General features: G+C 36.5%; 1 protein-coding gene across 5 annotated transcripts in view; it reads right to left on the reverse strand.

Annotated features, from left to right (window-relative positions):
- Positions 1 to 643: 643 nt before the first annotated feature.
- ATG5 (autophagy related 5) overlaps positions 644 to 27785 on the reverse strand; it is a 73482-nt gene continuing 46340 nt past the window's right edge. Inside the window, exons 7-9 of one of the 5 annotated variants that reach the window (XM_027633711.1) lie at positions 26106 to 26223; positions 9851 to 9884; positions 644 to 1709 (exon numbers count right to left, since the gene is read on the reverse strand). In XM_027633711.1, the coding sequence (XP_027489512.1) occupies positions 1670 to 1709; positions 9851 to 9884; positions 26106 to 26223 (192 nt within the window). In that variant the 3' untranslated portion in view covers positions 644 to 1669. Of the gene's footprint in view, positions 1710 to 4733; positions 5379 to 9850; positions 9885 to 14320; positions 14469 to 26105; positions 26224 to 27785 lie in introns of those variants that run through there. The other 4 variants (XR_003525975.1, XR_003525973.1, XM_027633695.1 and 1 more) reach the window with 4 other exon arrangements.

Raw genomic sequence — 27785 nt, forward strand, 5'->3', positions numbered from 1 at the left:
CTACTGACTTTTTCTGCCCTTAGGGCTCTTCTTAGCTTCAACTCTATCCTCACCCATGGAGATCCTTCCCCTCTTGCTTCATAAAGAGGTTGTTATTAATTTGATTGATTTTTCATTTTCTTCCTTTTTCAGATACAGGTAAGTATCCTACCATAAAGGGAGCATGGAAAGGAATGGGAACAGCACTGGGAGTTACCAGGACATTTACAAGCCAGGACTGTGAGTAGGAACTTCAACAGCCACTATTTTTGAAAGAAGAATGTCATGCTTTCTTTATATTTGATAATATTTGACATATTTGATAATATGTCTACTATAAACATTGTTTTTTGTGCCACAAACAGCCACAAACTGCAGACAAAGCAATAGAGCACAGTTTGATGAATTCACTGTAACAAAAAAATTGGTAGACTTCTAGTAGCATCTGCAATGGTAACAAACATTTAGAAACCAAAATGATCCAATAACCTAGAAATACATCTGCTAAACTAAGGAAAAATCTGTGCAATGAGATTAGAAGCTTCCACATTTCGGACTGATTGCTCAGGGACCACAGATGTGAGGAAGTATTAGCTTGGAAAAGCCTCAGCTTTCCAAAATTCAAAATCATTAAAAAGCAATCTGTTCATCATTCTATGATTTAACTGTTTCCTAGTCTATGGAAATAAACAGCAGGATACAATCCTGGTTGCAACATCCATTTAGTTTTCTTTTTTTTAAAAAAAAAAAAACCATTTTAAAGTAAATTAAGAAAATATTCTTGGAGAAAAAAAAATAGATGAACTCAAAGAAATGCCATGACGGATCCTGAGACAAATTATCCTACATCATTGCTAGTTTATGAAAACCGGTTTGAATAATAAACACACTAGAGTATTCAGTGACAGCATACAAATCAAAAGTATTTGTAAATTATTAAGTTGCGCATGTTTTTAACTGACAAAACATGCTCATGGGCTTACTTTAAAATCTCTCACTGCTTGTTATCAAAGTTAAAAGATCATTTGCATACCAATATATATACTGTAAACATGAACTTCTCATTAAGGAAAGATGGATTTACAGTAATTTGATCTTTTACAAAAAGCTACTGGTAACCGAATCTCTCAGTGTCTAACTTTCTAGAAAATCGAACCAGTGTTTCCACCCTCAAAGCTGAAACACTACCACTTTACGAAACAGCCCTGTTTATTTGTTAATCAGAAATACAATCAAGTGACATATTTCCATTTGCTTTTCGGCTGACAGTTTTCAGCTTCATTATATTTTACAAGAAAACAGCAGACTTGCAGAAGTCCTGTAAATTCTTTCATATCGCAACTGATTTAATTATAGCAGTGAACAAACGCAGCAGTGATGCAAAATAAGATCAGCCCAATTGCCCTTATCTGATGACAGGATCTCTCTTCCTGTTTGGCTTACAGCAGTGAGGACTTCTTGTTTTGTTTCGGCTTTTTGTTGGTTTCTTTTTTTCTGGTCAGGTTGCCTCTGTCAAGACTGACAGAAGCAAGAAGTTGACATGCCCTTATAATTCCAGCTTGAGAACGATCCTTATATGAATATAGTCGAGTTTCAATCAGTAGGTCGGGGAATGATACTAATGTGGAGAAAATTATCTGGATAGCTCATATGTTCGCTTAGCCATTGAATGGGTGTTTCCAGCATTGGCTCAATTCCATGAATCATCACTTGAGTCTTCTGCTCTCCATCTAATTCAAAAAAAAAAGAGAAACTACTAGTATACCACTCAAAGTTCAGAGAAAGATTAAAACATTTACTCAAATTTCATTTATGGTAAATTTAATTGTTGTTAACAGAATTTAACATTTAACAGAACAAAAAGTAGGAACTATCAATGTGGAGAAAGCTGAGATTTCTATCATCTAAACCAGAAACTTTGAGTTAAAATTAATTCCAAGAAAAAACTGGGTTAAAATGAAACAATGTAAATGCCATTCTTCCTTACTAGTTGTAAGGTTGATCTTTTTCTTTCCCTACAGCGATCACAGCTTGGTGCCAATCCAGTTAAGGCATATCCACCTCACCTGGCTGTAAGGCATAAGAATATAATACCTGTAATATTCCTGAAGTAATGCTGTTTTGCTAAGAATAATTTATGTAGATCAGTAGCAAAATTTCAAAGTTACTCCAAGGGCTGAACTGGCACCAGCTCTTTCTCACTTAGTTTCATCTCTTGGAAAGGCTAAATTAGCAAATGATTCCCAGTATGACAAGAATATTTTCTAAGAATATTTCAATTCTTTTTATTTATACTTGTCCCAGAGGATGCAAGTACTTTGATCCTTTGATTTAAATTATGGGAACCAGCTAAAGCAACTGACATAACTGTCATGACATGAACTAAAACAACAAAAAATGAAAATTTATTTCAGAATCTTGAGATGAGAAGAGCATACGAAATATGCTCCAAATAATGTTTGAGGGGGAGAAGGGTAGGCAGTGACCTTTTACTGATTTTATACTATACTATGGCATTCTCACATGGACCTACCACAGTGATATCTACATTCAGTGGTCAAAAATATCACTGCCTTTTGTGACTGGCATTTTATGCCCCCCTTCACTGTCTGTATTACAGAACAAATCACCATCCCCCCCAGAGCTGCATGGAAGAGAGCAGAACCTAGAAGTGAAGGTACCATTACTGCTCTTTCATTCAACCACCCTAGTTGCAGCATAATTTCTATTTTATAGCTAGACAAAATCCTATTTGTTTGGTAATCCAAATGATTTGACAGCGTCTGAAGAAGTTTTTAGTATAATCGGGTACCTATGCCAGTGCAATAAATTACACTGGGAAGAATCATCCTTAAATATGCAGTTGACTTCATGCTAGTAATAATTCTTCCTGTGAGAGCAGACAGTTATGTTTGCTTAAATTGAAGCATTATACTTCTGTTACTTGTTACTTACATACAGTATGTTCTGTACAAATTCTTGATTCCCCGAATGGCATAATATATGCATTATCGCACTAAATTAAGCATAAACAATTGCTGGTTTCTGGTTTTATTGCAGACAAATCTGAAGAATGAAGCACGTAATTTAAAAACAAACTTCTGGTATTTCCAGCCAAAACAGGTATTTATTGGGCTGAAACACTACCAGTCAGATTGTCAAGAGTATAACTCCAAAAGAAAAGATCTTGGAAACTCAGTTTTCCCATTCAGAAGTTAGGGAACACCTAAATATTCCTAATATCTAAGTAACCTCCAAATATATGTACTTAACACTTCCAAATGAAAACCTAACTCTGGTATTCCTGAAATTGGTCAGAGTTAGTGACCTTCTTTTACATTTTATAGTATTATTTAATTTTCAGAAAAAACTAATTTACATAAAAATAGATGACAAAACGTTGATTTGGCATTAGCACTGTGCTAGCACCCTATGAATACCTGACTCTTCTTAGCAAGAACTTGTAAAAAATAGATTAAATGCTTTAGAACCTCAGTATCACCTTCTTGTCATTGGAGGAAAGGCTTATATGTGATAAATATTTTCTTTGGCTCTTCTTTTACCGCATGACACAGTGTTTTTTTATGTGTGTGCATGTACTCGATGCCTCTTGCTTAGAAATGAAATACAGTTAATCTGGGTGTCCCATTCCCTGTTCCTTACCCAGTTTTATCCCTTTCTCATACAAGTCTTTTATTCTGTTCCTCAGCAAACTGAGAAAGTCTCAGAGGTCAATGAAGAATTTACAGTTTAATTAAAGTCTAAATCTCTGCATTAGCATTGTTTGTGCTGTAGTATTATCTCTGACAAAGCATCACTTCTCCTTAATTCCTTTTCCCCTTGAGGCTTGACTAAAAAGATCTTATCTACCAATTCTGTATTTACTATAGCGTTCTTTCAAAAAATCCATTGTTTTTACTTTAACATTCTTCCCTCCTTTTGTTACTAGGGGCCATAAACTCTCACTTAAGTCACATTTACCCAAACTTTCCTCAACTTTCATGCTTTCAGTCACACACCCGATTTTAAATCACATACAGAGTCTCTCTCCTACAGATATCTTCTAGACTTTTTGTAGCAAAAAGTTGTCAACAGCAAATACACTAATAACGTTACTGAGAAGTATGCTTGTTTTCTCAACAGCTGTTTAATTCTTATCCATTTCCACTGTCACCTGGGTTCTGGATGATTTGCTAGCTATCATGAAAGCTTCATCCACCTGTTTTACAGATATAATAGAATTACAAAATACACACCAACTGCTGTCCTCTTCTTCCCCACCCCATATTCTATTCTTTTTGATAACAAAAAGTCTTTTTAAACTGACAAAATGCATCTACAAAGCGTACAAGTTGCTAAACACAACATGTATTTAAATGAGTGGTGCAAGATTTAAATGACCTGATTACAAAGATTAATGCCACTCTGTGTCATTGGACCAGGCCCATGAAAATTAGGGCAAATAGCTCTGCTCATCATAGTACACAGGGTCCAGACCTGATGATATCATTGCTGTCAATACCCATTTTACAATATTCAGTAATGTAGTTTAAAACCCCCATGACTTCCTCAAAACTAATACGTTCAAGTTTTCCAGTAACATCATTGACTTTTTATTTCCTCCTAGAATCATGTCAGAATTGAGTTACGTGTTACGTATCACATGACCTAAGATGGTTTCTTTTACTTTGTTGCAAATTAATATCAGAAATAAGATGAAGTGGAAATACAAGAAAAATAAAAGCATAGCAATATATGTTTTGTAGGAAGTTTTTATTTCATATGTACATAATGACTATTTATTTAAAATCAGAATCACTCCATTACTGAAGTGATGAACAAATAACAAACACTGTTTTGGCATTTGCAAAAAAATAAAACAAGGCTGAAAATCAATTAAGTCATAAGATCAGAGTTGTTGTCCCAGAATTAAATTATTTTTTTCTTTCCTTGTGGAACTCCATCAATAAAAGGAGCTAGTATAGCCCCCAAAAGTCACTAGTGGCAAGTGAGAAGCACAGATGGCAAAGCTTTTTGGTAAAATCTAAAAATATTCCATCTCCAGAATGCAGGTAATTATGCTTACACATTATGTACTAAGACGTTTTTGAGACATTTCAGACCACTTAATTTAGACACTAAGTCAAGGCTGCAACACTTTAAGTAGGTACCTGACCCAGGCTAATGAATCATACCATGCAAAGTCAGAAGAGTTTTCCATCTCTGTACAGAAAATGGAGAGAAACAGGCACCTCTAAAGCAAAGGGCTTAAGAAGAGATCTGCTTCTCAGTCATCTAAAAGGTGTCTCAGGGTTCCTGATCAGGAAACCACCTTGATCCAGCCGAAGAAAGTATTGGCAAAGGCGAAGAAAGGTGTCTCTTTTGCAGATAGGCATCTGCTGGAAGGAAGCATGAGAGAGTGGCCTGTTGCATCTCAACAGAGTCCTTGAGGCAGTGGCTCAAAGCCCTTCTCAACTTGAGGCAGCTTGAGTCCACTCTCCCTTCTTTAAGGGGAATGCTTTAACTACTACAATATTTGCTGTTGTGAATCCTCAGCTTCCTTAAAAAACCCTCAATGTTCAGGGATCAGTGAGATATAGCAAAAGAACAAAAAAGAAAATCTGTAGTCTTCAGAGAAGGTGGGAAGATGTGCAATGTCATGGTATCACACAGTAAGTTTTTCCATTTCCTTTAGCTATATAAGTTATGGTTTGCAAAGTACACCACTCAATATTAGGAAAACGAACTTATTCAGCATCAATTCAGATTATTGCATTTTAAATATATTTTTTACACCTTATTATTAATTACCTTATTATTTAAAAAGAAAGAATTGAAGATAGAGGGAAAAGAAAAGGTTAGTTTAGTTCTGAGACACAGTCAAGTGCCTAAGAGCAGCATAGTGAGAAGGCACTACTTCTGCCAAAGGTACTTATTTCAGCAGATTAGCACCTCAATGCTCACCAGTGCTGCAGCGACATTCTCCCTTTCACCTACACAAGATCAGCTCCTCCAGACAGACTACATCTGTGATGTACCACTTAAAATTCTTTAGTGGGATGAAATACCTCCCTTCCGATTTGTGGCCTCAAGCAATCACCTGACAGGACAACCTAGCAGGCTTAAATCCCTTGACTGATAGACAATACAAGATATTCAGGACTTAGCAAAAGTGTCCCTGGAGTACTCAGTTGGAATCCTCTGTATGCAAGTGCTCTGCATAGCAAGTCCCAGAATCCACTGGTAGTCAAGGGCAGCACCACTTTACAGCCCTAAATAGGGAAATAGAACTCTGTGCCTCAAACTACAAGGAAACTTCTTGCATGATACAAGGCCATGGAACTATATTGGACAAGGATACTTAAATGTGTAAGGAGTAAATACAACCAAGTGTCATGCAGTAGTAGCATTTTAATAATGTAACATAACTAGAGTCCAGACTTCTCAGTTGTGAAGTGAGCCATAGATACTTGCTTGCTTATCTTCAGAATACATCCTATTTTCTGGATTAGATGATCCTAAAGGTATTACTGGCAATAGCTATATGATACTGTAGGAAAACTCCTCTTGGGTCAGCATTATAAGAAGCAGAGTTCTTTTGTGCCTGTGGTGTGGCTGCTTTCCTTCCCACTTCTCCTGCTCCTCAGATTACCAGGCAGAACAGGCCCTTAGGCATAAGTATCTTGAAACGCCAGAGCACTCCTTGACAGCATATGCTCAGCACCTGGTGCCTGGGACATCTCTGAATCTGAAGATACACACCAACATCTTCACTGGGAAGATTTTAATCTAGCTCTTTAGGATCTCCTAGGAAATTACTTACAGACACATACCTTTCAGTAATGTCCTTCATGTGAGTAACATAATGCGCAACCACTAAGTTTGTTACTGACAGATATGGCTGACCCAATTTTAAAAGCCTAAAGCCAAAGCTGGGCAGAGATAAGTCTCCAGCAAGCAAAAGTGAAAATCTTCTTCTTGGAAGCAAGGCTTCTTGTCTAGCACAGAGGATCACATATGTGACACATACATACATATGTGCAATTCTTTACAAAAGACTATGCTATATTAGCAAGTAAATTCAAAGACTGTGTTCTAACCTGTAACCACAGGTGGTAAGAAAGCACTGAACAGCAGCTTGAGTTATCTTTCCCCTCTGTGGGCACCTCAGGTTGGATATTCTAGGACATACAGAGAGAAGACAGTCCCAAACAAGCCTCATAGTCTAAAGAAGTACTCCTCCAGTGACTTCTGCACTGGTAGTAGAAGAGAAACAAACAAGCACGTGATAAACATACTTCATTTTTTTGCAATTTTAAGTACATAGCATCTCTAAAAACCCTCAAACCTCAGTATTGTCATCAATGGTTCCATTTGATACAGGGATCTTTCACCTGCTAGCCCTAAAACTGATGAATACCATCCGCCTCTTTAATAATAACCTGTCCAAAACTGAAAGCAGCTTTAATGTCCAATATTAAAATTGACAATGTGTGGGTACCATTTACAACAAAACAAGCTTCATGATTATTTTGACTGTGAATGTGTTACAAAAAAAATCTCATGTGCTTATAAAATACAAAAAAATCCCTAGGCTAAGGGGTATTTGTGAACATTTCCACATCACTTTTGTAATATTTACTATAGCCAGATACCACATATTTTTTAATTTACAGTAAAATATTTCTTTCCTTAGTAAGCAAGCTTGGCTAGAGAATTAATTAAACCATCTATAAATCAAGTACTAAAGCTTTGCTTTTCTTCAGTATCTTTAAAAAATATTACAAGTTAAAACCTATTATTTCAGTCTTTTTAGTCTTTCATAAACTCTAATCTAACTGGAATATCTCCAATCTGTTTCTGGCATATGTAGGTGTAAAAGTGACCAAAGTACAGAAATATGGCGAGATGTTCTGACTCCACAGTAATGACAACCTCAATATAAAGGTCTCAAATAGCAAAACAAACTTGTAATCTGAACAAATCTTACCCACTTAGCTGAGTACTAAGAGGAGTTCAATATCTACGTATGGGAACTGCATAAAAAACCTGATTTTGGTTAAATTTCATAGCAAAATGATCACCTGCTCTTTGAATGAACTCAGCACAAGTACTTCAGACAGAGAACACTTACACTCTCTTTACTGATACATTTCACATTTAAGAAGTGATAGCTTCAAGGTCTAAGTTTACTACACATTCTACTGAGCAGCGTTTTTTTTAGTTAAAATTCTTTAAATTGGAATAAAATCTTAGTAGGAGTTTTCAGAAGCTTCACAGTAGCCCCCAGGCTTTCCTTACTTTTTTGTGAATTCCATCCTATGAAAAAACGACCCCGCTTGTCACGGTAGTAGGCTTTATTGCTAGAAGTGACTCATTTTCCTTAGCAATTTTAACATACTTTTAACCTCACTTTGACCACACATAAACTACCAAAATCCTTATTTCCTTCCTCTCCTCTAATTTTGAGTAACTATCAGTTTAAAGAGACACAGAGATGATACCTTGGATCAAATGAGCAGATACACTGTTCAGTATCCTCTGACCAAGAGCAAGAACACACAAAAAATTCTGCAAAGCCAACTCTAAAATAGCCTAGCCACAACAAAAGGTTCCTCTGACCTCAAAAATTTTAGAATATGTGACATGAAAGCACAGGACTGACTTTTCCTTCCTGCCTATATATCTCAACAGCCCTGGTAAAAGCCACTGAGGCTGATTTCAGGTGAAGAACTCAAACACAGAAATATATGGTCAACACATTGTTCAGAACAAGTCAGAACAAGTCTCTTTCTTAAAATTATTCTGTATTTGGAATAAACATTGCTCCAAACACAAGACAAAGTTTGGAGAGTAAGAATTTCAGTTTCTGGATATAATCTAACTGCCCAACATGAATACAAATAAATAATCACATAGATCTGATTAACTATCAGCAACAAGACAATATCACTTATTTTAATCATTGGTAGTAATGTGAGTTCAATTGCTCAAGCTGAAGGTCACCGTTTTCCTAAATGGATGTTTTCAGCTCAGGATATTCTTGATATTAGCTCAGATATCCCAGAGAGCTGTCAACTATGGCAAGTTCCTGCCCTCAAAGACAACTAATGACAAATAAAATCTACAACTTTATATTTTGTTTAAAAATTTCTTTTAAAAGCAATATTAATTTTTAATACATTTACTGAACAACTCACAGAAAACAGAGCAAAAGTGCTTAACCTATCTTTTCTAAATAATTTCTTTTTTTTTTTTTAAATTCTTCTCCCAAATAAACAGTTAGACATATCAGCCCCTCCATCCTGGAGTGTTTTGTCACTCATATTACATATCGCAATATAACCCTTACGGCGTCTTCATGTCATTTTACCAGAGCCCCTCATAAGAACTACTGCTTCTTGTCCAAAACACTGCGATAGAACTAGACCTGTATCAACCTCAGTGAACTCTGTCCTTGCATAGTACTGGACTACAAAAGCCCAACTCCAGGCAAGATATGAATATGGACTGCCATTAAGTCCATATTCACTGATTTAGCTTTAATTACCGCTCTGTTTCTTTGCATGGTTTTGACACAGGCCAGTTGGCTGATCTCTACATGATCTTCCTGTGGCATAAACATCTCAACCTGTAACTTATAGGAGAGGAAAAAAGCTTCTTTGTCACAGTTCTTAGTATGATTATATCCTGTGGATTATATTCCAGCAAATGCCTAGCCTTCTCTATCCCCAAAATGGAAGTAGATGAATATGCAATATTATCATTGACATCAAATATAATTAAATACTGAGATGGAATCAAATATTTAATTCATAATATTCTTCTCCATCCAATTTTTCCTCTCTTGTCATTTCCTGTAATCTTCTACCTCAAGTCTATCCTCAGGTTAGATAGCCACATTTCTGAAACATAACAAAAAAAAGTGGATTAAAATAGTCACCACAAGCAAGTTTATTACCAAGTTTATTACGCTTTGGAGCAGCTCACGAGAACTTGGTTTACACTTCTAATCTCATAGGAGCCAGAAAGCATGTAAATGAACTAGAAAACTTTTTTCTATTGAAAAAGTCAATTGAAAAAGTTTCTAGAGAAAGAGAATTTGGCCTCAAACACTGCTAAGCAGACTAAGCTCAAGCAGACTATTTTTAACAGTTCCCCAAAACAGTTACTGACAGTAATGCTGTCTAAGACAACCAACGGAATTTTTCCTTCTGTAAAAGAGTTCATGCAGCTCAATAGAAAAGCAGATAGAGGATGGAAATGAAAGCTTTACTTAACTAAACATTGCTGTTGTTGCTTTTTTATTATTATTTTGATTCTTGTATATTTCATAGAAGTTTTATAATGGGTTTGATGATAGAACACTAAAATACTTTTCTTAAACATCTGACATTTTAGTATTTAAAAGGTTTTAGAAGACCTTACAAGATTGAGCCCAAGATGCTTCCCATCAAACATCTAGCTTCAGGCAGAATAAAAAAACCCCAAAGATTAAACTCCCAGGAAATATTCATATAACCCTTCTTCCTTAGCATCAGTGCCTTAGCCTCAGCCTTGAACTGGTAATAAACCTATGCTAATTTAGAAAAGACTGGGGTTAGCAACTGAGGTTTATAAAACAATTTTCTGCAATGTGTTAAGTTTGGCCATGCACATGTGGACGAAGTGACAAAGTTCAATGCAAATCGTCCTGCTGCCCCATGTAACAAGCAAGCTCACAATACATTTATACCTAGGAGGAACAGGCAGGGTGTGCATTAAAAGATAAACGGTTGAATGTGTGACAAACTGAGGCCAACTCATCCATGATATGTTTTCCATTGCTGAGGGAGAGATAAATCACTTTTAGGAGTTTTGTAGCTTTTCTGAACAGCAGGCATCTTGACTTAAAATAAGTTAACCCTTTCATGCACTATGCCCTTAATTAGATTTCAGGTTGCCCTTCCCTCTAAACTGTGTAGAGCTGACCTTCAGAAATTAGGGCTATCTCTGTATACAGCTAGGGAGCTAAATGTGATCAATGTTGTTCTAGAAAAAAAACCACAAACCCAACAAAAACAAACCCCTTTTGATAAATATTTTTGTCTATGAAGTTTGGCCTAAAGCAAATCAATTTACTGTAAAAGACCTTGCTGCTAATAGCTTATGAGAACTTTTATAATGTCATTGTTTTCAAAATACTATTATGCCAATCAATTAAATAAATTCTCTATGCAATCATACTATACATTCCCTAAGTATATGTACATTCATACACTTTTGAGGGTTTTAATGGCATTCTTGAACTTTCAACCTCTAGTTTATTTCATTTTCAAGTTACTATAATTCACATCATGCCTGCAAATATTCTGTGATTCTAATAGATGTCCATCTCTTATAAAGAACTTTTCAGCTAACCAAATGATGACCTACTCCTAGCAAGGCAAAGAAGGATTACTGTTTCTGAAAAATCAGTGTCAATACAGAAGAGAGTAGCATATTCACTTTTTTCAAGCCATAATGCTAATTGTTAGTTTATCTGCTCAGTTTAATAAATCAAATTCAAAAGTTGACATTTGGACATAATTACAGTTTAAAAACATTTGGCTGAAGAGTGATAAGCAACATATACAGATCGAAAGCTTAATTGCTCTTATTTCATGTTTTGTGCCTTCTCCCATTTAACTAGAGAAAAATAAACTGGGTTTTTCCTTTTAAAAAATGCTACTTCCAGGAATATTATTATGTTATTTAACAAAGTAAACAACTTCACAAGCAAACAATTGCTGTGAAAATGGAGATGAGCTATTTAATTATGTCCAAACTATGGACAGTTTTGTTCCATGTCTGACAAATTCTTCGACCTCTGCTAAGCTGATCAGTAAAAACTCCAACTAATTGAATCCATCGATGTGAAAAACCACAGGCTCAAGTCTGTACTGCATACATCAAGCTGAAGGATTTCTGCTTCAGCCATGGCGGTAATAGTGAGTGGGGTCAGGTCAAAGAGGGTTAAAGCAAGTCAGGATATAGCCAAAGGAATACATCAAACACTGATTTTAAAAGGGCAATTAATCTTAGACAGAAATGCTTCCTGGGGAATGAGATCTCAATCTTAAGAGCACACTACATGATGTAGCAGTAAAAATGTACATATACAAGCTTAGAGAGCTTTCATCCTGTGATCACAAACAGAAGGGGAGTGCTGTTTATCAGAGAAATACAAACCCTTGCTAAAATACTTACATTAGCTTCTTCCGGGCCCTTACTCATTGAAAAATAAATTCTGTAATGAGCAGGCAGTAGAGTTTGCACACATGAAATATCTTTTTTTCTATACATGTACTTTAAGTTCTTTTGAACAGCTACCAGACTAAAGTATTTAGAGATCTCTATCACAGTAAAATTAAAAAATTTAGTATTGAAAAATTCAGGAAAGAGTGGCTAAAGGAATAAAGGAATACCTGCAGGGCTCTTTACACTGAACGCAAAGTTTAAAACAAACCAACAAACTAACCAACCCTCCCCAAAACAGCTACCTGGCCAGAGTTAAAACTGGAAGTGAATTTTCATCAGAAGTTCATCTTAGTTTTTCCATTCCAAAATATCAAGAGAGTTAGTTGCAAAACTCATAATCATATAATCTCTATTTTTAATGAGAATTTGACTCATTACTTAAGTATTTTTATCTTGGAGTTCAGAACATATTTTTCCATCTTATAGTAAAAAACCAGATCTATAAAAGAACACAGACATATAGCATTTGCAAACAAAGTTTGCTAAGTTAGTATCATTAATTAGTTAGCAATATTACTAGAAATTATTAGCTATGTGGACAAAACACTGTGTGTACATAGCTCTGAAATGAGTTACACCTAATTTGGCTGCATTAGTTCATTAAAGAGAACTTGCTTTGCAACCCCCCTTTCATCTCAGGATACTGATGCCCAACATCACAAGTGGAAGAACGGCATCTGTTTGTGTATCTGGTCCATACATCTGGCTTCTTGGCCTAAATTGTTAGTAACAGCTTGCACAAAGATACTAGACCTAGGGAAGTTTCCCAAAGTGCAGACACCCACTGCATTTTGTTGTTGTAAATGTGGTGATGGTACCATCAGGAAAAAGGACAAGGAGCACAAGAGCCCTCAAATCTTCACTAACTGTAGCATCTCTGACTGTGCCCATGTCAAGCCACTGCGTAAAACTTTGGCTTTGACATAAGTTTAACCTCGGTTTTCTTACAAATATTCTCCAAATTGCTACAGGTGCAAAATAAGATATAAAGTTATTCACTGTTTATCCACTGAATGTGAAGCTACCAAAATCTCTGATTAAAATGAGGTATTCAAACAGGGCACAACTACTATTAGCAAGTGCTGCTGAATCCTTAGAGAAGAGAGTAGGACATAGTACATAGTATTATTAGTGGATTACTCTGCTATACATTATTGGTAAGACTACTACTTTTCTCCTAATTGTTTTCTATAGGTCCTTTAGTTTTGCAGGTTGTTATTTCCAGCCCTGTAAGAGGTTTATCTCCTGGAAAAATCAGGTTATACCTATATGCATCAAGGCAGAATAGAACCAGACTGCAAGAGAGGTGCAAGGAAGATGGGAATGATTTTACTCAGTCAACCACCAAAGACACACAAAACATACCTAATTTAAAGGTATAGATGCAACTCATAAAATGGATCAGAACTCACTCTCTGAACATCAGGGCAAGTGCCAGAAAATAACTCATGCCTATTCAGCCAAACTATCTCCCTCTCCATTACTGCATATTGAGAATAGTCCCCAGACTGTTAATCCATGAACACTGCTCAAGTTTTCTGGGAGAGTATTAATTGCCCATGACCAAAATTATGCCAGAGAACTGCTGATAGTCATATATCCCAAATCACATATGTTCTAGCCCTCTTCTGTTTACTAGTGTAAATAAAAACACTAAGACCACAACATCCAAATTTGGTTCTGTGCTGCAGTGTCCTGGTTGAGAACTTCATATTGTGGGTCATCAGAAGGTTATTAATGTCTCCTGAAAGTTTTGGTAGACCCAAATCTCCAGTTACTCTTCCACCAATAACAACACTAAAGGCATTGTCACATTTTCTACGAAACTAACCATAAAAAATATCCTGTAAGTCTATTTTGTGTACTTTAGTTGTTGCTGACATGCTTGTTGCTGTCAACAAGGATATATGAGAAACTAGAAGAAAGGTTTGTTTTGCATTTCTTTTCTGTGAAGTTTTTGATGGGTCAGTCACACTGAATGACCTCTGTGGCCCCTTTGTAGTAAGACAGACTGATTTAGATCATGATTCAAAAAAATCCAACTCTTAACTCTGCTACTGACCTCAGTGTGACCAGGTACAAGCCACATCACCCCTCTGTGGCTTCTCCTTCCTTTTTGTCTCTCTTCACTTATCCTTTGCCTAAGTGATAAATTCTGTGGGAACACATTGCAACATGTGTACAGTGCATAAAGAACCTGAGGTCTCCTGCTAAAACAAAAAATACTCATTTTAAAACTGAAAATTCAACACAAGCAAAATATTTTGTCAATATGCTTTGATTCCAGCAGTTCTGGAACTCACATATATGGTAGATTACTAGAAATTGAGCAGGGTTTCTGTCAGTAATGTCCCACAATCTTTTCTTAACTGCCTAGATTTTCAGACCTATAGCATTCCATCAGGAAATTGGTGGTAGGATGCTGATGTTCCCAGGAAGAGAAGGTTACTCTAGGATGAAAAACCCATCTCTCTTCTCCAGAGAATTTCAGAAGAGCTGGCTTGGAATTTTCAAACAGAGTAAGTTAAATTTCAAAAACGCTATTTTGCTCTGTGGAGGATTTTACTTTCTCTATTTCATACTACTACAGCTAATGATAGACTTAAAAAACTTTGTTGTGCCTGAATAAATTCATTGGCCTTTTGAAAAATTTCAAGAGAATAGCCTGGTGTCTGATACTAATAAAACTTATTGGGTGGCCGGCAGAACAAATGTAGCTGAAGCTGAACACATTTCCAAAGGCTTGTTCAAGAAAACGGGATTATTTCCCTATTTGCTGTACCTCTTCCTACAGTCTATCCTTTTGAATGTGCATGCTTGTGCACTCCCAGAAACCACTTCTAAGTTACAAAGAAAAGCACATTACTCTTGTGATGTTAGGAAAGTTGTTGGATACGAGAGGAAAGACTAGACTAGAATAGACTATTGCAAACTATTGGAAGGGACCTATAATAATAATCTCATCCAACTGCCTAAGCAATCCAAGGCTGACCAAAAGTTAAAGAATGTTATTAAGGGCATTGTACAAACGCCTCAAACACTGAAAGGCTTGGGAATTGACCAACCCTCTAGGAAACCTATCCAGTGTTTGATCATCTTCTCAGTAAAGAAATACTTCCTAAGGTCCAGTTTAAACCTCCTTGGGGCAGCTTTGAGCCACTCCTAGATATCCTATCACTGGATACCAGGGGGGAAGAGTTCGGTACATCCTGTTGTACTTCCCTCCTCACAAAGCTGTAGAGAGCAATAAGGTCACTCCCCAGTCTCCTTTTCTCCAAATAAGACAGACCCACAGTCCTCAGCTGCTCTTCACAGCACACACCTTCCAGCCCTGTCACCAGCTTTGTTGCTCTCCTCTGGATGCACTTGAGTACCTTAACATCCTTAAATTGCAGGACCCAGAACTACACAGAGCACTCTAGGTGAGGCTGCACCAATACTGAATACAGTGAGATAATCACCTCTTCTGACTGTCTGGCTGTGCTGAGTTTGATGCACCCCAGGATGTGGCTGCCAGGACACGTTGCCAGGCCTGCTGCCAGCCAGCACCCCCAGGCACCTTTCTGCAGGGCTGCTCTCAAGCTGCTCCTCTCCCAGTTTATACCTGTGCTCTGCATTACTCTGTGATAGGTGCAGAGTCTGGCATTTGGACTTACTAAATTTCACCCCATTTGCCACTAGGAAAGGGGCAAAGGTCTCATAAGCTAACAAATAGATAATCCTTGTAGAGTCCACTGAGGCAATGTTGGAGAAATCCTTAAAAGCTATGTTTGCTGTTTCCTGAGAAATTCTAAGCAGAAAGATCAAAAACAGCCCCAGATCCCCATTATGTTTTCTCTTTTCTTTTGAGAGCAAGAGAGCCAGAACATTCTGCACACACAGAAGCCCTCTCTGACTTTGCGAAGAACTTGTTTAGAAATCAAGATGGCTAACAAGAAGCCATATAAACAGCACAGCTGTTAATTGTCATTAACTCTCAGATGATTTGCACCTTTCCATGTGGTCATGACAAATGAATTCTATAGTAATTAATTCTGTAGTAATGACTATTAATTCTATAATCTCAAGCCAACCTCTGGACTTGCACCCCTTTTGATGAAAAAGGACTACTAAATCAAAAGGTATGCAATTCTAACACAGAAAAAACCCCCTTTCTACTCCTACTTAAAAAAAAAAGGCAACTGAGGCAAGCAGGTGTTTGTGGGTATAAAAAAAAAAAAAAGAAATCAAAGTCAGCAGTCATTCAGATGAAAGTCAGATGCAGAAGGATAACCCAAACAGATGGCCTAGTTAGGAAAGGACAACAGGCACAAATAATGACTCATACCAGAAAGGAGACATACATGATGACCTCCTCCAAGGCGGAAAGCACCACTGAGTCAAGGACACACGAAGGGTGGAATAGCTTAAGTAGTGGTCTGAAGTTCAGTTGTGGCCTGCAAGATGACTCTCACAGTAGAGGAGACAGTAGACTAGAATTCATATCACTGGTGAGCTTTTAAACATCTTTTAGTACACCTACACTCTACAAGACCTTTAACCCTTCACAATACTCTCATACTCATGTAGGATGAAAGTGTGGCTAATAAACTGTCTTGAACTGACCAAGACTTGTTCTATTTCTAAATTTAGGTGGCCTAGGAAAGTATTTCAATACTGTACCTCCACAGCACTGAAAAGCAGAGAGCACAAGCAGTCAGACTTACTAGCTAGACATGGGGAGCAAAGGCTTCCTAAGTTTGCTCACCATGGGAGCAGCAAGGATTGGGATGGTGCTGTGCTGCTCCAGTTCCCACAGTAAGCCCTACATCAAGTTAATTCTAACCTCACACAGAGTAAGCCCTATCATATTTCATGTCTATCCCAAGACATTCACACTGCATACATTTACCTCTTTCTGTTGCCCTGTTTGTCATTTGCATCAAAATTAGGTGCCTACATGGCAAATCTAATCTAAATTCAATTTTCTGTTTGACTAATTTACTGGAAGTCAATGCTTAGAAAACTGAGGAAGAACAAACACAATTAATATGTAGTCTCTCTTACAATATACATTAAAAAAAGCTGAGAGCTAATTGAAAACAGTTGATCCTAATTTTACAAAATCATTCAGTACAGCAAGTCTTAAGAGAAAAATCCTGGAAGTCTTTTTGATCCTTGTTTTATTTCTGAAAGAACTAATGACACTGCTGTAGAAAGAGGTCAGTTCACACAGCTTTTCTGAATGAACAACAATGCTGTGAAAACTGGGATTGATTGATAGCCTACTGTTTGCGTCATTATGTCCAAATGTTTACCATTTGAGTCTTCAAGGAAGCATGAGACAAAAATCAAAACAAGTTTTGCGAAGACTTCAACAACACTAGCAAATTAAAATTGTGTCCAGAATTGTTTAGACATGATAGCAGTGGAAGAAAACTGCTTCCTTCTGCACTATACAGTTTTTATCTTTGCATTATGCCCAATGTCTTTCTTACATTTCTGGTGTGGAAGAGGAAAGAGGTCTTTCCCTCCCCCAGAACAATTCTGTTTTCTATAATTTTAACCCTTTGTATCTCAAAAGCATCCTGTTGAACTCAACACTGTTTCCTCTTATAGTTGTTACTCTGTAGTTAAACAAGATCATACTGTATTTCTCCCCTTCTCCTAGTAAGATGAGTCACTATTTCTAAATGAATGGTTTACAATATCAGGATGTTCTTTTACAGGAACTTCATAAATGTCTACTAAACATTTTTTTTTCAATTGTTGGGAATTATTCACTCTTTTTTTTCAAATTTGAGAAATCCTGAACTTTGGAACTGGTGTTACTTCTGGAAACAAAGGCCCCTTAATTGGTAACAGGAACACTCATCAAATGCAGAAAACCATGAGGAAATGCAGCACGACTTCCCTGAAGCAACAGATAGATAACAATTTTATTATCTGCCATAAATGACGGTCTTGCCATAAGCAGGTGGCCTAATCTACCGAATTTCAGTAAGACAGTAGGGGAAAATAGGTGTTATCTCCTTCAGGCACAGATAATTTTATTATTTGGCAGTTTTGGGAAGAATACCCATAATTAACATGTTCTGCAATATCAGGTATGTAGCCTTATGCTATACTTACAGGCAACAACATAGTCTTAATATCTTTTCTTCCTTACCTGCATAGAAACTATAGCTATGCAGTCTAAGAAACCATGGGCAAGATCAAGCTTCATCTTAGCCTATTCCTGCATAATCAACTAAATCTTCCCACAAATAGCAATAGCTCTGAAGTTATTTAAACGACTGCCTAATTTTCTGGAACTGGAACTACTGCAGACAATTCCACTTTACCACACAAGAACTGTCCAATTAAAGAACCAACTTTTGTCTGTGCAAGTGGCATCCACAAGCATAGGAAAAAAGATCAGACAATGAGTTGACAAGCTGTAGCATGAATAATCAGAATAATCTGATTCTAACCCTGGAGTCCTCATGAATGGGTGTTTCATATTAAAATAAAAAAAGACATCTGTCATGAGCTTAGATTCAAAACTACATGATGCACAGTCTATGAGAAGTAAAACTATAGGACTTTGGACTGTTGGCTGGAAAGGATCTTTGTACAATTTCAAGAGTGTAAAATGGTGAATGAAAAGGACAGTTTTATTCTGGACTTCCCTGAGTAACCAGGACATTGGGCATCTTGGAGGACAAGTGAATACCAAGAGAAATTGAGAAATGGAAAATCCCTAGGTGTTGACATATTTTAGGTTTTCATATCCAGTGGTACAAAACAATGTTGGAAAACTCAAGGAAACTGAAGTAGAAGTACAGATAATAGAACACCACAGGACAAAAAGGTGGAAAACAAGAAGAAAAAACTAAAGTAGAAATGACAACAACTCATTACTTCCCCAAAGAAGTAGATCTATTCCTGTTAGGAAATCAGCTAAGATCTGAAAAACTACAAAGATCTTAGTTATATAAATTAGGGTGAGCTCAGTCAAAGAAGGAGAATAGCCAATTTTAAAGGATGTAAAAGCAAATACTAAAAGAGTGACAAAGGACAGTAAGAGTTATCTATTCCTAGAATACATGTTGAACGAACATGGGCAGGAAAAGAGACACTGACATGAAAGAAAACAAGATGGGTCAACACAAGTCGAAAAGAGAACTAAAAAATAAGTGCCCCTCTTCCCTAATACTGTGATCAGGATCAGAAATAATGAAACATTGCCCAGAACCTAAATGACCACCTTGCCATGGATTTAAGTATGAACAACTAGGGAAAAGTAAGCATAAAAAACAAGCACACAGCACTCTCCCACCCCCTCAACAGAATATCATCACATCTGAGAAGTAAACACAGTTTACTGTGTTCAAAGTACAGAACTTGCAAAGTTTTACCTTAAAAGACTGAAAACTGAAATGAAATTGCACATCTTCCAGTAAGAGTTTCCTGCAACTCTAGGTCAGGAATAATAGTCCATGAATAGCAAGCTAAGTATATCTATACAACCACAAAACTCCCAAATTTCATTTCAATTGTACACAGCCTTAAGACGAACTGAAGTAATTATGGAAATACAGTAAATAAAAAATGTACTAATGTACAACATAGATTTACCTATAGTAATATTTTGGGCTGAGGGGTCTTTAATTTATGAACTGCTGTGTAACTGATAAAATACAATTTATTAATGCAGTAACTAAAACAAAAAAATAACATGCCTTAAAGATTGATTACAGCAGGCTACAATATAGAGGCAGTGATTACTAGATTAGTATGTGTTTGAAAATTATTTTAGTATTTACGGAACACGACAAGAAGGACTTCACTGCTTCCCAAACTTCATGTCAACACAGGAGGATAAGAACAAAGAAAAAAACTGAAGCAATGTATCAATATTAAATGCAAGGTGATATCCTTTCTGTGATGACCTGGTCTTACTATTTGTGTTGGCACATAATTGCAAGTGTCGCCTGTGAAGCAGCGACCACAGGTACCACAGGTACCAAAGAAAACCTATTCAGCTAGTGAGAAAACATCTGATTTAACACATTTGCTGTCTAAATACTCATTTAGACAGAAAATTATAGAGTGTTATATTAGATCAGCTGTAACCTAGTCTTCCAGGGGGAAGTACTGTACAGTACTGCAGTAGTAGTACTGTAAGGTGAAAAAAACAGCATCTTCTCTGAAGGTTCTCTGAACATTGTATTATTCTTAAAGATGTTTCCAGTACCTAAAGCAGGCCTACAGGAGAGCTGAAGAGAGACTTTATACAAGGGCATGTCAAGTGATAGGACAAAGGGGAGTCACTTTAAACTGAAAAAGGGCAGGTTTAGATCCAATATTAGGAGTAAATTCTTTACTCAGTAGGTAGTGAGACAGTGGCACAGGTTGTCCAGAGAAGCTGTGGATGCCCCATTCCTGGAAGTGTTCAAAGCCAGGTTGGATGGGGCCTTGAACAACCTGGTCTAATGGAAGGTGTCGCTGCCCAACACAGGGAGGTTGAACTAGATGATCTCTAAGGTCCCTTCCAACCCAAGCCATTTCTCTGATTCTGTGTTTGCTACTAACAAAGGTAGACACGTTCTCCTTGCTGCTTTAGGAAAAACAGGGTATCCTTTACAGTTAATTAATGGAACTGCCAAAAGTTGTAAGAACTATACTGGCCTCTCAGTGCTTGTTCTATTCCAAGTACTGCTTTTCTTCACACTTTCTGAGCATTACTACTAACATATAAAATGCTTGATACACATTTTGACAACTGGGTTCCAAATTGCTATACTCTCTGCTCCAACTCCACTGCAGTGATTAAGGACAAGAGAAGATAAAGCTAACACTCTTTCCAGTCTACTCTAAGTAGAAGCCACTCTTACCTATGGTATAACAATGCCCATGACAAAAAGCCTTAAACTTCTATCCATCAATTTTGCTCTGATTAACAGCTTAAGAAGATGAAACTATTTAGCAACCCAGAATGGTGAACACTGTACAGCATGAGTTAACCAGAAAAAAATATATATAACCAAATAAAGGATCAGTTTTGGGAGAGACAGGGCAGTAGGGGAAGCTCAAGTTTTTATTTTTTACAGTACTTCAACAAACAATAAAAGCCTTGAATAAATAGTTTCATAAGCTAATTTAAATAAAACACAGTATTCTAAACAGTTACCCACAGTCTGTAACAGTCCAAAATAATATTGACACAGTATTTTACAAAGACCATTTTCACGATCAATCTTTTAGTGTCACTATTCCACCTGTTCTCCTTCTGAAAATGTTCTTCACACCGTGTTTTCAACAGTTGGTAATCAATGCATATATTCAATCCACATATATATAAATACATTTTTTTCATTGAAATATTTTTCTCAGCACAGCTAAAAGGGAGACTTAATTATATCCATGTTTCCTAAAGCAAAGGCATATAGACACTGTGGGTGGTTCTTGAAACCCTTTCCTCCCTCTTCTTGTGGTGGTCCTTAAGAATCTAGCAGCAGGAACAGCTTACATATATGGCTACAAATGCTGAGCCTGAAAACCATATATCCTCTGTGTTCCCACGGCACAAAGCTCAGTTACGGATGTCACCATAGACAAGCGACCACCACAATTACCATGAAGCTTCCAGTTGAATGAAGAGTCATCGGAAAAGAGAAAACCGTAGAGGAAAAAGGAAAAAAAATAATTCAACAGATGGAGAAAAACAGAAAGAAAGAAGCTCATACTGACTGCATTGCACTGACAAAAAGATGCAGCTGATGTCATCATTATTTAATTCACTAAAGAGGAAGGTTACAAAGAGTTTGAAAAAAAATCTAAATTACTTTGAAGAGTAGAAAGACAGAAAACAACTTGCTTTTCCAGTACCTATTATACCTTTAAGCATATCTTTGATAAGAGACTACTTTTATTCCCCTTTGTTCAGAAAAATTGAGTAGATCTAAACTTTGATAACACTGAATGAAGTCTGAAAATCCAGATGTGAAAAAGTTTTCCATAATTTTCTAATATACCTTTCATAATGTATTCTGTTTTGTTACAGTATTTTAATGCCTTGGTCAGAATAAAGTGAAGATTAAGATAAAACGTTGAAGTTTACAAGAACAAAAATTAGAAGATAGCAAAAAAGGTCCCAAGAGGACTATTTTTAATGTCTGAACACAAACTATTTTTCTTTCTGAAACCATTCTAACAAGTTTTCTGTAGAAAGAGACTGTATTATCATAGATCACACATTGAAGTCAAAGAGATATTATAGTGAGAAGTATTAATTTTTTTAGAGGCTGGGACAGAACACTCATGTTCATCACTGGATTTTTCTGATGCTGCTCTATAAAATGGGTGATTTTGCAACACTCAGCTTCCCTAATATCACATATGAATGAATTCCCTGGGGCAAAAAGAACTGAATTCAATTCGCAAAGGTGCAGTATTCAGTTGCCAAAATTACAATACTTCCTGAAGCACATTTATTCTCCATTCATCCTTTCAAGAATCAGGACTGTGATTTTTTACTACAGAAACCTGACACTAAAACATGCCCAGCCTGGACAGAAAGACAAAAGTCTCACAGAAGACAAAGGGAGATGAGAGGTAGAGAGTGATTATAAGCTGAATAATGATCAGTGTGCATGTGTAAAGAAATTAAGATTGTCCAGGAAGTCTATAGCTCTAACACCTTCTAAATTTCAAGTATTCAACTTCAAATGGAGACAACTACTTTAGAAAGAAAACATTTATGCATAGTATCTTAGGTTTGAAAAAGTGCTTGCAAATTAAACCCTCCTACAGCCATATCTCCTCTGTATTTTGAACTGATGGAACATCTATTGACAGATGAAGGTTGTTAAACTCTGTGATTCAGCATCAGAGAGAAAATGAGTTGATTGAATGGAGACTTAAGCAGCACAGACATGCTGTGGTTCAGTAGTCCCAGTCTAGTTTACTTGCTGGAAAAGGGAGAAGAACACCCTCATTATGACTGCTAATGTTTCTACAGGCAAAACTCAAAAGTGGCACTATGTAGTCTGGTGGGTTAGTTGGTTTTTTAATAGCTCAAAGCTATATTAGAGCATGAACACTTAATATGGTACATAGTACATCTGAATAATGAATGAGTGGATTAAGCCAAGCAAGAGAATAATCAAATTCACTTACTGGCTAAACTGAATAATCAGTGAACAGAGCATGATGAATTCAAGCAGTCAAGTCTAAACCAGCACTGCCCTTCACATCTCTTTGCACTGTCTTTGTGTGCATGGTCCTCAGCAGTAAGAATCACTGCTGTCGTGGACATCTATCTTTTCAGGTCACTTTCCACTAAGTCTGAACCTTTCCACATCATCCCTATCATTTTGTTCTAGTTCTGCTTCTCTTTTTGCTTTCCATGTTTGTTTGGTTTTTTCCATGTTGCCATGCCTAATTTTCTACTTTGTATTCCTGTCTGGGGTACAGGAATACGGAAACCCTGAACAGGTTTTCCTCAGTCCTTTACCTTACCATCTCCAGCTCCACCTGACCACCCATTCACCTGCAGTTTGTCGTTCTGCCAGCGCAAACGGTCTTTCTTTTTAACTTCTGATTCAACTTGTTCCTCCAAATCCCTTCTCCAAATCACTTGTCCAGCAGGATTTCTACTCCCTGTTCTTTCACAGATGCCTTGCACGATCTATATATGTTCCACAAGCATTGTTTCTGTTTCTCCCTCATCCTTTTATCATCTCCTATCCCACTTACTCTGTCCAGGTGTTTGCATTTATTACATCAGGTTTTGGCTTTTGCCCCGATCTCTTTCATCCTGTCACATTGTTTATAGTCGCTCTCCCCACCACATTTAATGACTCCCAGATCTGTCATTTTCTTTCAAATTACTTGTTCAGTCAGTTTGCTCCACCGGTCTGCTGCTTCTACATATCAGTCTACCCCCATAACTCCTCAAGGGTCCATATTATTTTCTGTATTTAGCTCAGCTAGATTTCCTTCCGTTACATACCAGAAGAGGAGAACACTCAGAGTACAAGAGGAACAACCGAACAATGCTACAATACAAAGCTGTATTACAGGAAAAAATCTGTGGAATTCTAGATAGCTCACACCCATGTGAGGGATCAAATTTATTAAATTCTTAAGTTTGTAAGTTTCTCAGTAGAAACTGGGCAGATGCATACAGGAACAGACAAACATATTCCCATACAAGGAAACCCGCCAAATTTCTAATAACTCCTTCTAAGTTTTTCTAGTCTTTAACAAAGATGAAACAAGCAATTAGCACAGCATATTTCTGTTCTGCTATTAAAGGTTGGTCTTCTGAAGAGAAGGTCTGCTGATGGGAAGCACAATCACTGCTACTCAGATAGAATTGCATTACATTCAGACTTTTAATAAAGGCAGTACCTAGCACATTTGACACCTGCAGCTTTGGCAAATCCTTTTCGTAAAAATTATCATCCACTATATACCGGAATAATTTTTGTATAAATGCTTTTTGAGTTTCTTTCATTTAATTTGTTCTTTTTACTGCTTTCTAAGTTAAAATGCATCCATCCTTCTCATTCGTTTTTTTTTAAACTCACTCTGTACCTTTTCATTACTGTCTGTAGGACACTGACAGTTAAGTACTTGAAGATGGTTAAACTTGATTGTGCTAATATTCAAGTATCTATTTGTATCTTCCTTTACCTTTTGGACAGTTAGCTAAAAGCACTACCTAAAACAATGCTCCAAAATTTATAGTAGCTTTATGAAAAATGGACACACGGTTAGCAACATTTCATATTTTTCTTAACTTGTTATTTTTAGAAATTATTCCCATGTGTTAACAAGTATTAAACAGGGTAAAAACGCAGTTTGAGATTTCAGTCACTTTCTAAGATTGGGAAACTTAGAGAAATCCATGACAACTGTTTGATTTTGAGTTACATGACTTCTGTGTGCAATAAAATCTTGCAGATTTTTACTCTGGTTTCAAATTCAGTGCTTCACTCAAAAGACACTGATACTACACCAGTAAATTCTGTGCCAAGATCTTCTCTAGAATATCATACATTTCTTGAAAGAAATTGTGATTTATTGACTGAAGGAAAGAAGAAGTTACTAATTTACAGGTACTTGTAAGACAATAGCTAGAACCAGATGAAAAACTTTTCACATTAAAAACCTTTGATATTAATTTGCAGAGTACATTACTTTTACATTTATCCCACCTAAAAATTGTATCAGAGTTCCAGTAGTTGTAATTCTTGAGGCTAAAATAACATTCAGAAATGCTTGTTTTCTTAATAAGTGCTGATCAACAAATCCTATTGTATGAAATGATATAATGCTACATGAACTAATTGTTATCTTATCACACAATACTACTTAGTAATCATACATACAGTATTATACACTTGTAACAATTTCTTTCTGGTACATTTTAAAAGGCTGGACTTCAACAGGGAAAAAGGCATTCTGAAAACATCTTCAATTTCTAATCAGTTTTGGAGTTTTACATATGAAAAGTTTTTGCGATATAAAATTAAAGGTAGCAAAACTTCTGCTGATGCTTAAGAAATGTTTTTTAAAGTGCAGAAAATAACATGTGAGTGTTTTTATTAAAAACAGTATGATGGCAAAGAAGTAGATGAATTTTAAAATGAAACTTCCAGAGATTAATTTTTCAGGAGTGGCTAAGGACTCAGTCAAAACAGTGCAGGTGATGCAGGGCACAATAAAGAGCCAGGAAGGAGTGAAATCTGAAACTCTAGTACTGAGGATTAGTTCCACCTTCAAAATACCCCTATCAAAAAATAAAACCACACCAAAAGAAACAATAAATCAACAGACAAAAATATCTTATTGGACAAAAGTTATTTCTGCAATACCTTCAGGGGCGACAGCACTGGGACACACATCTTTTAGCAGGTCTCCCAAAGTATGCAACTGCCCTCCTGAAGCAATTGGTCGAAACAGCTTCTGTATAAAAGGTCTCTCTGTTGTTGCCTGTTTTAATAACGAAATTAACAAAAACAACAATTTAAGGACCATGCAAATATGTGGTATTACCATTTGAGAAAGGTAGAAGATAGGACAGAATGAAAGACTGCAGGAAAATAAACATCTGGAATTTCCCCATTCCGCCCCCCACCTTGCATTTCATTCATATCATGAAATGCAGGGGAGTTTTTGTTTATTAACAATTGCAAGTAAGCTGTCACCTCAGAAAAAAGTGTGAAGATGATTTATAGACAATGTCATGGATATAAAAGTGTTAATTATTATTATTTTTTTTACATTAGAAAACCACCAAACCTTCTGTTATGGAAATATGATCTGTTTGAACAAAACATTTTAATAAATTATTTAATTAAAATAAGCAGTGAGCATAAACTTAAGAATTCAACGTACATCTGTGTTTTGCCAAGTCAAAGCAATACTGTAACAAACATCCAATATTTTCTGCAACAGTCTATCTTCCTCCTTTTAGAAGAACATTAGGCACTTTCAATGGCAAACAAGTACCCTTAAGACGTCAAGACAGGTGAACTTTTTTCCAGAATATTTTATGTCAAAAATTTCAAACTATTTCAGCTGCAAGAAACAGTACAATTAAAGAAACAAAAGAAAAAAAGTATTGTGCTTTGACAGACAACCTGCCTACTTAAAGAACTAGTCATATGCATAGAACATATATGCCCCACTTCTGCTGCAGATATGCAAAGGAATTCAGAATGATTTCACCTACGGATCCTTCAGTTTAAAGCCATTCCCCCTTGTCCAGTCACCACATGTCCTCATAAAAAGTCATTCTCCAGCTCTCTTATAGGTCTCTTTAGGTACTAGAAGGCTGCTGTGAGGTCTCTCCAGGCTAAACAACTTGAATGCCTTATTCCTCATATGCTTTAGCATAGTTTCCAGAAGGATCTGCTCCATGATCTTGCTGGGCACTGTAGTTCCCTGGGTCGTCCTTGTTTTCCTTTTTAAAATTGGGATGATGCTTCTCTGTGTCCTCAGGGTAGCAAAATCTGGATACAAACAGTGCTAATGAAATGTCTGAAGATATAAAAAAATGATGGTATGCACACAGCCAAGGAGGATCCACCTCAGATAGATCCACACTTGAGAAGTGAAGGCTAGCATATTATACTGAAGAAATGTACTTCCAAAACACTAAAAAAACCCCCCAAAATCAAAAATCAATCAAACAAACAAAAACCCCAAAACCAACCAACCAAAAAAAGGCAACTCCCTTAAAACATTGTTATAGCCAAAACAATTTGGTATCAAGTTTAATTTTTAAAAATAGTGAGGTATTCACAGAAGTCTAGTCATAGCTCCCAAGTGCCTATCATCTGAAGTAGCAGAAGTGGAAATAAACACCAGAAGTATGCAGGCAAAGGTTGTTATCGTCATCAGACTTTTAAGATAAAAATTTCCCAAGTGTGTACTGCACTTTCTCATTTCTTATTAATAAATTATGATCAGTTTTTTCCCTAGTTATAATAGGGAGTGAAAAAATATGAGGGAAAAGCCAAAAAAAGCCAAAGATGTATTTTCTCAGGTCA

This window comes from Corapipo altera, unplaced genomic scaffold (assembly GCF_003945725.1).
Source record: "Corapipo altera isolate COAL_440 unplaced genomic scaffold, ASM394572v1 2b, whole genome shotgun sequence".
Classification (NCBI taxonomy): domain Eukaryota; kingdom Metazoa; phylum Chordata; class Aves; order Passeriformes; family Pipridae; genus Corapipo; species Corapipo altera.